Source organism: Carassius carassius, chromosome 1 (assembly GCF_963082965.1).
Source record: "Carassius carassius chromosome 1, fCarCar2.1, whole genome shotgun sequence".
Taxonomy (NCBI): Eukaryota; Metazoa; Chordata; class Actinopteri; order Cypriniformes; family Cyprinidae; genus Carassius; species Carassius carassius.
This window is the reverse complement of record NC_081755.1, coordinates 17,260,605-17,272,611: the sequence shown is the minus strand read 5'-3', so window position 1 is coordinate 17,272,611 and position 12,007 is coordinate 17,260,605. Positions and strand designations below refer to the sequence as shown.

Below are 12,007 nucleotides of genomic sequence, written 5' to 3'. Positions count from 1 at the left end.
TTTTTACATATTTATATAAATTATTTATATAGGCTTATATTGAAATTGAACCGTCATTTCATATCTAATATTGATATTGCTGAGACATCCAAACACAAAGAATGAAGAACACTCTACTACTAAGGGAAATAGATACTTTTAAGTTAGTTCACTCTTTACAAGTTAATTTATACTAAAAGGTGCAATACAATTAGTTTTTTTGCATTCAGTTATTCATATTGAAACCCTTAAGATATTAACATGTCAAATCGTTTTGGCAGAATATTGATGAAATCGACAAAAAAATATATCGGAATTATTCACGTGTGAAGCAAATGACTGTATATTAGTTGTGTTTTGATAAGATATATAGCTATTTTAGTTTTATTCATTAATTGTGCCACCCCATTTGTTTTATTTTAATGTTATATATTCAATTTAGTTAATTGTTATTTGCTTTTCAGCAGCACACAAACAGTTATCTCAAAACCCACTATTTCGGAAATTCTGGCATAAACTATTAAAATGTAATTAACAATGTAATGTTTTTTTTTAGGTCCAATTCTCCCCATTAACAAACCATTAGCTACAACTTTTCCCTCAATTACCTCCTAATTTGCTGCTTATTAATAGTTAGTAAGGTATTTGCTAAGTTTAGGTATTGGGTAGAATTAGAGATGTAGAATATGGTCATGCAGAAAATGTACTTTATAAGCACTTAGTACCTATTAATAGGCACACTAATAAACAACTAGTTAATAGTGAGAATTGGTTCCTGTACTAAAGTTTACCACAAAACGAACAATAAGATTCAATTTGCTGTGTAAGTGTAACATTAATTAGAATAGTTGTACGTCATTGGGAGGCACACAGCAGCTGTTGTCCCGGAGCAACCATTTGTAACACATCTCAGAGATCATTGAAATGTGCCTTCGATTATCTTCATTTAAACACCTCTTGACTGGCCCAGTTCTCTTCCTTTGCGTCTCCACAGCCAGACTTAATTTAACAACAGTCTCTCCTAGTTTATAATTAAACCCCAAAGTTCCAAGGAAATTCAGGCTAAAGGAATTGAGTTCACAAGGCATGAAAAAAAACACAAGTGAGTGACTGAAGAATGTCTAATGGCGCAATAAAGAGCTGCCAGGACCGGACGCTCAGTCCTCGTCGCCCACGTGTCAACCATAATAATGCAACAGAGTGATTTTGTCTTTGCATTACCCTCTCATACAACGAGTACACCCCCGTCCTCACATCCAGATGTGGTGTCTGGACAGACGGGGCCAGTATAAACAGGCGGTTAGGTGTCCGGCGGCCCAGTTTGTCTCATTCATGGCTCTCTATCAGACAGCTGGAATCAAGCTCTAAACTCATTTCCTGTCTGAGTCATTGCAGGCCTCAGGGCATTCAGAAAGAAGGTCTCACTGTCTCATCTTGATGCCCCATGCCACATTGCACCTCAGATTTGCTTTGATAGACAAGGAGATTTTATATTTGATTGGATTTATTCCATAGAAGGAGATGAGAGATGAAATCCTGATGATAATCTGGATTTAATGGTGTCACTCAGAAATATTATCATCATTCAAAGCCACTGTATTTACCAGATTAAAATTACAGCCACAGCAAGGTCAGATGGTATTCACGCAGACAGAACTGAGGTACCGCTGACTTTAGTCTTGTGTAGGCAGGCGTATGACTATTAACTTATAGTCTGGTCCTTATTACATGTTTTTCTAGGCAGGATGCTCCTACTAAGACAAGAAATGATTATCTGACATGTAAAGTAACCAACTACAGTTCATTGTATATTTGAATGGTATGCTATGTGTAGTAACTGATTACATGCTGGATTACATAATCAGATTCCCAAAAACTGCTAACTGCTAATTGAAATTCGATTTTATTACATTCTAAAATGTACATAATCAGACTGATCCAGAAAAAAAAAGGAATCTTTAAATTAAATTGTTATTTTGTTTTCTTTGTGCACAAAAAGTAGTCTTGTAACTTCATAAAATTAAGGTTGAACCACTCATATGGACGTATCGTTAACGAAGATTATGACAACATTTTTTGTTGACAAACTTTTTTCCCATGACTCAGATGAGATGTCAATAAGGTCAATAAACGATAACAAGACTATATCAACATGCAATTCCGTTGACGAAATAAGACGAAACTAAAATGTATTCAAAAATGGGGACAAAATGTTATTGCAGACTGCTCAACATGCCTTTACTATGCAAGCTTTCATGAATGCGGTTGCCAGATATCAAGAGTTCAAATCCCCGAATCAGAGCTACGCTATTACAAGGATACATTTTCTTCCCTGTGTTTTGCTTACTTTAAGCAATTTGGCAATCATGCCAACTATGACAAAAACGTAATTTTTATGACAGACAAATATTTCGGAGGCAGTGTGTAAATGTGGTTGAATAACGTGAGCTCGTATTTCTTTTTTAACGTGTGAACATTTTGGACGAAATTTTCAGACTCAGTGTGTAATGACCTTAAGACTAAAATTGAAAAAAATTAACACTATGGAGGAAACTTGCTGTCTATGGAGGGTCAGAGAGCTCTTGAATTTCATTGAAAATATCTTAATTTGTGTTTCAAAGATGAAGGAAGAACTTACGAGTTTGAAATTACATGAGGGTGAGTAATTAATGAAAGAAATTTTCATTTTTAGGCAAACTATCCCTTTAATTATTAGCTTCCCATTTAACTCACAAACCCCTGCAATTCCTTCACAAACCGTTTGTAAAACCTTGATGTTTTCTTTGTAGTTTATATCAATATGGGACAAGATTGTCCTGTTTAAATCAATGTGATTAATGAGTCTAAACTTATCTAAAAGCAATCTAAAGTATTCAAATTATGTGTAATGTAACAGATTACATGACTGACTACAATTTATGACATGTAATTTTGCAAACCCTTTTTTTTTTTAATCTAAATCCTCATTTCAGTGCAATCATCCTCAGGTCTGTGGAATAAATCTGAAATCTGGCATGCATTTTAATACAACATGGAATAAACGGATATAAATTTTGATTTCTTGCCACTAATAAAAATCTGCAGTCTGCTACTTCACTAACATGACTTTTATTCCTTGTTTCCTGAAATGGTTAAATTTTTCAGTCAGGAAAGTCTTTATGTGCAAGATGCATCAGAAGGAACGTAAATGGAAAGACCAATTTTAAAGTGACTTAAATTTAGTTACATCATTTGTATTTCTTCTAAAAGACTTGACACAATGTTGAGGAAAATGTTGTCAGCTAGTCCATCTCACTTCCAGCAGTTTCACAGTAAAGCGACTGTTAATCTAATGGCACACATTCATATTAATCTAGTAATAGCTAGTAGGATGCAGATATGGAAGCTCACAGAGCTGATGCTGATGCTTTATGCAGCTGTTCTGAGCTCAAACTTTACTCACATTATTAACCCAGATGCTGCAAGTGAGGACAAAATGAGAATGAGCATGAGAAATCAGAAGCAAGCAAACCACTAATTATATGAGAAACAGCACAGAGTCTCTTCCAAAAATACTAATCTAATTTGTGAACGGGAGCATGACACAGGATGAGCTAAAAATAGGAGCACCAGGATATTTTCTCATCTGCTAAAGGAAAAGGAAGCTTTCTTTTTAAAATCATTTTCCAAATGGACTCAAGATGTCAGCGTGAGATGCAGGCGAAGAATAAGGCATTGTGAGAGAGCGAGGTTTCTTCTAGAGTGAGCTTTTATTGAGTTACGTGTGGAGTGGGTGAATTCAATCAACTTGGAGGTTTTGTTTGTGTTTCGTTTTTAAAATATTTGAAGCACCTTAAGGAGATTCACACTGCAGTGCCTTCTGTTTCTGTGGAGTACTGTGAAAAAAAAACAACTTCATGGAATATTAATACAGAACAGAGATGCAGATTGTAAAATCAGCTTTGCGGCAGGAATTGGTCAAAAGTGTTGTGTTCACTAAGTCAAGCAACACTGTCACAACTGCTTGTAGTTAGGGTTAGTGATTTAAACAAACTCCAAACCCTAAGTACTTCAGCCGTCCCGCACTATTTGTGCTGCAGACATGAATGATATTACATTGCCTCTTTGCTGAAATTGATGCTGAAACTTTTCCTTCTGAACAACAACCAAAAAAGAGTCAGGATAACATGTTTTCTTTGTGTCAGATGGCTTTCCCAGACTAATGATCTGTGCAGATTCACATATGGCAGTAGCAGAGGCTGGAGGATCATCACCAGAATGAGCAAAACTCCAGATCTTTTCATCAGATTTATGCCGTTAAATGGTTCATTGCTCATTCTAGCCCCATAAGGGAATGGCCCATGAGGAAGTGACATTATGCTTTTGATCAACACAAGCTGAATGTTAAATAAAAATACTTCTTATGTAGCTGTCCTCACGCAAAACACCATTCTTCACCACAGTTGTAACACAGCCTAACATAAATTGTTCAAAATGTAATGGTAAACACTATCAAATACCCCCCTTTCCCCATCAAATATTTCAACATTGTTGCTCTCCCAATTACAGTATGTCTCATGCAAAGCATGCCGTAAATTACAGTTTCAGTACCTGAATCACTTTCAAGTAAACATTTTAGAGAATTACATTAACTGGAAGCATAGAAATAAAGTTTAGATGAGAGACACAATTTTGTTGTGCAGATCACAAATTACAGGATTGAGTAAATAAGACAAACACTTTATTTTTAAGGACCACTTTTCACCATTATGTACAGTAGTTGCTTAATAGCATGCCTATAACTATCAGACTGGCTGTTTATTAGTACTTAAAAAGCACATGGTATTCTGTATGACCAGTCCTGTTTCAAATGTACATACTATGTACTTATTATAGTCATTTCAATAACTAGGTACTAACCCTGAACCTACTCCTAAACCTAACCCTACCCCATGTAGTTACCCTCTTTATTTCCAGAACTTTCTTAGATAAATACTCTGTAAGTACACTATAAGTACATGTTAGTACACGTACTGTAAAATAAAGTGAAAACCATGATCCCATACCTAAACTTAACAACTACCTTACTAACTATTAATAAGCAGAACATAAGGAGTTTATTGAGGGAAGACTCTTAATTAACAGTGAAGTGTTACCATTATAATCAACATGTTTTCTTTACACAAAAACAATAATTTTAAAATGTAGATCAGTGTAATGTCAGTATAATTTAGCTTTTTACAACTTAATTTCACTATAAACAAAAGCTAAATTACCTATAATATAGTAGGGTATTTTCGTTGAGAGAAAACTAAAAACATTTTGTTCGTCAATATTTAGTTTGCTATAAATAAAGATGACTTTTAAAAGCCTTAAGGTCCAATTCACCCATTAACAAACCCTAAACAACAACATTTTCCTCAAATAACTCCTAATTTGCTGTTTATTAATAGTTAGTAAGTTTATGTATTGGGTATGATTAGGGATGTAGAACATGGTCATGCAGAATATGTGCTTTATAATTATTAATAAAAAGCATGCTATTAAGCATCTAGTTAAGAGTGACAGTTGGTCCCTATGCTAAAGTGTTACCAAAACTGAACAAAGACTTTCAATTAGACCAAAAAATTCATTATTTTGATTGTCTGTTTGTTTGTAGTGAGTTCATGGTGCATTCCTGGAAACAAATTTAACTTATACATTTACATTATACATTTATTCACTTAGCTGACGCTTTTATCCAAAGCGACTTACAATTGCCACATATGTCAGAGGTCACACACCTCTGGAGCAACTAGGGGTTAAGTGTCTTGCTCAGGGACACATTGGTGTCTCACAGTGGATTCGAACCCGGGTCTCACACACCAAAGACATGTGTCTTATCCACTCCGCTAGTACCACCCCATACCCACCCACCCTTGCCTTGCCCTTGTTGTGTGGCTATAAATAAACTTTGTGACTCATTATTGAAACCAGCTCAGAATCAGGTGCCACTCCCAGTTGAGTGTAAACAGTCCCATTATGTCAAGTTAAATTGATGATATCAAACGATAGTGAACAATTGTTTCAGTACAAGTAAAATAAATAAAAATATAATGAGGTCACATAACAATTACCAATACCATAACATAATTCCAGCTACAGTGACTACATACAATAACAGAAAACATTCCCAAGTTTTGCTTTCCTCTGCAAGACTTGACCATATTATGTTGAAGTTGTCAGCATGCTTTTTTAACATTTTGCTATGTGTCTGCTGGGGTGTTGTGGGAAGTTGCCCGAGTGTATTGCTTTATTATTACTACAGTTGCTGTAGTGTGTACTGCACGTTGTTAGCATGTTACTGTGCGATTGCTGGGATATTCTAGGTGGTTGCTTGGCTGTTATACATTAGACGACTGTTGAAAAATGTATACTTCCTTAAACAGCAGTAAATCTAAATACAAAGCAGATTGTCTTAAAACTTAATAACCATGTACTGTCTCATGCAACATTTTAACAAACTCAAACACTTCCTGAAGAAATTTGACCTTGGTGAATATATAGTGAGTTTTACTATCAAACTGAACACTCGTAATGATTGAATGCACCAGAGACTGGTGTGGTTTTAGAGCAGAGGTGGTTGAACTGGTTTTACCTGAACAGTTGGTCTGTATAAGTATGCAAACTATGTTTTGAGAGCAGCGTGTGAGGAATAAACGCAGTCTAGCCGACACATCGTGCCTGTATCTGCAGTACTTCAGTTTCCCCGGGGAAATCATTCTTCTGACAGTTTCCAATGTGGTCCGCTTTGAGGAATGACTACTATGCCGCATAAAGAACAACAGAGAGGGGCAGAGAGTGATGGTACGTACCACATATATTGTGAGAATTAAGATGGAAGACGTTGTGCTGTAAACTTTTTTGTGGAAGTGTGAGATGTAAGTGGGTTACAGCATGATAAGGCTGTTTCTGTGTTTGTGTGGTTACTATTGTTATGTGCTGTAAGTCATCTAATCTGCACTGCAGACGGGCAGGGACATCCTCTCTATTGTCCCGAGGCAGTCCTGGACAATATCAGGATGTCAATCCAAGACTTTTCTTCATTAGATGTTTCCAGTCTCCACAAAGGACGTTTCTCTTTTAGGCTGAAGTGTCTTTTTCATATCCCAGCAGAAGCAACTATGTAACTAATTGGTAGGTTGATTCTCTAAAACTTGTAAATGCTAGCTATGTTACCATCCAAAGATTCAAATTAAACCATTTCAATCCAACGAGTCAAAGAGAACAAAATGATCACTTCCTGATAAACTGGCACTAAATATCTCTAAGATAACTAGGAGAAGCCACTGAATATAATAATTTTCATATATGATAAGTTGCTTGCGCCTCAGACCTAGCAGACAAAACGCAACTAATGTAGTTTACTAATTGCTTTCGGAGGTGGGTGATAGCGGTTTGGGAATGCAGTCGTGTAAGGGGCCGTTTACACAACAACGTTTTCAGCCAAAAAACTGCAACATTTTATGCGTTTTACCTGTTTGTTTATACCTCAATGGCATTTTGGAAACTGAAAACGCACGTTCTTGAAAATGAGTTTCAAAGTGCAAGTTTTTGAAAACACCACCGTTATCTTTTCCATGTAAACACCCAATACAGGAATCTTTGAAAACGGTGACATCATTCGCGAGCGTAGTATATGTTAGGTATGTAGACATGCGTAGTACATGTTGATTTTAAAGGCAAGCGCAAACAAACATACTCAACAATGGCGGAGTATGGTACTGTTGTTGCTTCTCAAGAGTTTGCTAACGCTTCTTCAGCAAAGTGTGGATTTACTTCACCAATATTACAACCAACAGCAGAGACGCATCATATGCAACATATAATCTTCACTTCCTTACAGGTATTGTTTACTAACAAGTTGACAGCGCCAACTACTGGCCAGACATACGTAAAATAATATAGCGCTTTTACCGTTTTCGCAGATATGTGTAAATGCAAATCATTTTGAAAAAATGTTGTTGTGTATACGTGAAACTTTTTAAAAACGCAAGGGAAAAACTTTTCTGGTTTTGACAACATCATTGTTGTGTTAACGTAGCCTAAGACAATTATACAGAAATACTTTGACGACAGACTTTGCTTAGGACATTGGTTAGTCAAGTTATCCCTTCTCATAGCGCAAAGTCACATGTCTATTTCTGTGCGCATGGAGGAATTTATTTGGAATTTATTCCATCGTAGTTTATGCACATTTTTTTTTATCGGATAAAAAGTTTATCCTACTCAAATGTGCGCTTAAGTTTTTAATGTACATTTTAAGAATTTATGCGCATGTTAGCATTGACGATGGAAACATAGCTACATAGCTATAGGTGGAACTGAGTGTGGTGGCTGTATAAAGTGTTTTTGTGTTTGGATTTGAGGAGAGCCCAGTATTACGCAAGCTTTAAGCAGTCTTAGCAGTCACAAGACGGCTAATATCTGAGTCTAGATGCGATGGGGATGTTCTTGAGCGAGGTTAAGATTAATCTGCGGACTGGTGGATTGGTTCACCTTTTGATCCCTTGTTGGAGGTGTTGTTCATGAGAGGCTGGGAATTAAATGGATGATGGGAATAAGGTTTATTCATATGTAGATCTAACCAGTATCTATACACTGCTGATGCTGTGTATGTAGGAATCAACACATATTTATATAGTTAATTTAACAGAAAAGGTGTAGATCATATGAGTGGTGTTTTCCAATCCAACAGTGTCCATCATTGTTGAAGCCATTAAATAAAATAAAAACATGGTTGAGACTTTAATCTGTCAGTTCTGACATTTTTCTTTATATTTTTCTTTATATATTTCAAGCAATTCTGAATTAAAAAAAATAAATCAGAATTGCAAGATGTAAACTCGCAATTGCGAGAAAAATCTGAATTGTGACAAGTTTGCAAAAGGGCATGTTTGTAGAGCTGCCCAAACAATATGTGTGGTTATATATCAATATGACTATAAAATGATAAAAAAATATTATCATGATGATTAAAATATTCAGTATTCAAATATAAAACAAAATAAGAAATATTAACTTTATAATAACACTAATTTACTGTAAAGAAATCATATAATATTACATTTATTTTATTTTAGAATACCACTGAAATCACAAAACCCAAATAAAATTGACCTGTATAGCACTTTTCACAATAATCATAAAGTTAATATTTGTAATATCTTAATATCTAAATGTTTTATAGTTGCATTTAGCAGATTAGATCTGTACTGAATATACTGAATGTATGTGGGTCAAGATGGAATTTTGCAGTAATATAAACAATCACAAACCTGAGATTGGCTATATATATTTTTTGTGAGTGTGCTGTATGAAGATCAGGTTGGTTGTACTATATATCCAACTTTTAATATATAGTTGGGCAATAATATAGCCAAGCAGTTGAACTATTAAACCATTAGGCTTTTATTTATAAATCTACAGGGAATCTTTATAGTTTCTCATTTGCTGGTAACAGGGTATATAAACATTTCTTATTTCCAGTTTGTAGAAATGGGTGGTGCACATTACATTTTCAATAGTACTTTATAAGTGACCCAAACACAAAGGAGGTAGAGCGGCATTAACTGCAAACTGAACCACTCTTCACCATATCGGCATATTGAATTTATTTAATTTTATTTGGTTGAAAGTCACATAGAAAATTATTTGAGGTTCCACTCACATTGGTAGCACATAGAGTACAGACCAAGTTTTATGGAATTTTTTAGTAATTAGGGTTAGGAGTAGTAAACACCACTAATATGTGCAGGTAGGGCTGGCCGATATGGAGCAAAAAATATATCTCGATATACGATATATATCTCGATATCTTTACAGGAAAAATAACCCCCCAAAAACTACTGCAAAAACACATATGCCAAATATTACATGTTTAAGGGCCTATGAAACGTTTTATTTTTTTCTTCACCATATGTTTTATTGTTACCTAATTCTGTGTTTTAGCATGTGTAATTATTTAAATGCATAAAAACAACTTAATTAGTTAAAAAAATTCTTAAAATAGCCTTATGTGAAATGTTTTTTTCCCTTCAGAAATTCTGTGTATTTACATTTTTCTGGTTATCAAATGAAGGCATAAAACATTCATTTAATTTATCTTTTAATTATTTAAAATTAAGCAAACTTTATTTTTTGGTAAACAAAGGGGATTTGCTATTAAAAATAAAACATGGAAGAAATGTTGTGTGATTATTCCTTAAAAAATTATGTTCGTTTCATTTTAATAGTAGTAGTAGTGGGCTATGTACATTCTCCTGAACAATATTAATAGTTTTCTGTCAAATACTTATATTTTGACGGGTTTACCGTTACAGTTCTGTGTATGTGATACTACAGTCTATGATGTGATATGACGCTAGTTTTACTCAAATCAAATGGTCAGATGCTCATGAAGTGACTCTCAGTGCAGTTCTGGAGATGTTCCTCATGTGTTCACGTCTTTATTTAGTGAGAGGAAAGATGCTGAAATCAGCGTGAGCGTCATGCGAGCTTCCGTGTGTTTAATGAATGAAGACGCGCTTCTGCTCCATTCATTAACACAGACACGCAGAACATGCAGGATTCATATTTAAATAGACTTTTTCATGTTAATATTTGCAGATATTAGTCCATATCGCGATTTGATGTAAGTGCATGACCTACTTTTGATTAATTCATTCAAAATTTGACAAATTCTGTGACATTCCGCCTTAAACTGTAAATTCCGTTTTTATGACTGGATTCCACGATTCCGTCCACGTTTTCTGCATCGCGGGAATCATTGGGCCCTACAGTAGACATCTGCCTGCCTTTCGCCCTACACCTTAAAACCGAAGTATCTCCATATAATGGAGCCAGTTGTCCATTTTTTTTTTTTAAACTAGTTCTCTACACGCGAGGGGAGAGGGGACAAAAGCAATGAGGCGGGGGGCGAGCACAGCACAGAGAAGGCAAACAAGCAAAGTAGCGGAATCAAAATTAAATAAACAATATATCGATATATACGATATGTCAAAATCCATATCGTGTTTAAAAAATATCTCGATATATTTTAAATATCGAGATATCACCCACCCCTATGTGCAGGTCTTGATGCTGTATTGTTTATTGTGCTTGAACTGACATATATAATGGTATTTAAATTCACACACTTGACACGTCAACGTCAAAATAAAGAATGCACATTTTTTGGCACGCAGTTTTCCCTTTCCCCTTGTTGGGTTATAGGTCATGTTTAATGCATTAGAGCCACCGTGATATCAAATTACCCTGTGCTTCCTGTGTGTGGGGGTTTGTCACTGAGTCCGGCAGGCCAACAATCGAAGACATTTGCCTATTTTATTCCAGCATGGGATGATGTAGGATCTCTGTGCTGTAAACGTAGGTTTCCCTGTGGGGGATTGCTCAATAAATGCTGCTTTATGCACGCTGTCAAAGAGAACCCAGAAACCATTGTGTGCAGCCAGGACGTGGTTGTTGTCATCATTTTTGTCTTTATGGAAAACATTCACTGTTTCCATGAACCCTGGTTTTCTGAGTTTGCTGTAGCCTCAGTCACCTCACTACAGACGTACCAGGCCATCAGAAAGCTTTGAACTAATGATCGGTATCTTTTCATGGTTTTTGGCCTAGAAAGGGTTTTAGCAATTGACAACTGAATGTGAAGTGAAAATGGGAGATGAAATTCAAAGCAGCTTAGTGGAGTGATGCAGATGGGATTTCTCTTCCAATGGATACAGGAAGCTGGCGAGTGCTACAATCTGCTCCAGCAGAAAAACTGAAGTGACCTACTTCCTCTGGCTGCTGAATGAATCCCAACCATCTTCACGCAGATTCTGAGGAGCCTAATGGTGGACTCAAACACTGCTGGTGGTCGCTTTCACACATTTTCTGCTTTAAAAAGTTTTTGTCCAAATTATGTTCTTTAGATTGTTCTTTAGACTTCATCTACAGCGATATCGTTGACTTGATTGCGAATGAATGCACAGATACTATTTAAACTGAACAGAGATGATATCACTGA

The 12,007-nt window shown here is 35.6% G+C and overlaps 1 protein-coding gene across 2 annotated transcripts in view; it reads left to right on the top strand.

Annotated features, from left to right (window-relative positions):
* Nucleotides 1-12,007, top strand: part of LOC132140515 (cytohesin-3-like) — a 40,433-nt gene that overhangs the window by 10,783 nt on the left and 17,643 nt on the right. Inside the window, exon 1 of one of the 2 annotated variants that reach the window (XM_059549294.1) lies at nt 6,657-6,804. The exons of the other annotated variant lie outside the window; for it this stretch is intronic. Coding sequence (XP_059405277.1) covers nt 6,756-6,804 — 49 coding nt within the window. The 5' untranslated portion in view covers nt 6,657-6,755. Of the gene's footprint in view, nt 1-6,656; nt 6,805-12,007 lie in introns of those variants that run through there. 2 annotated transcript variants of the gene reach the window in all.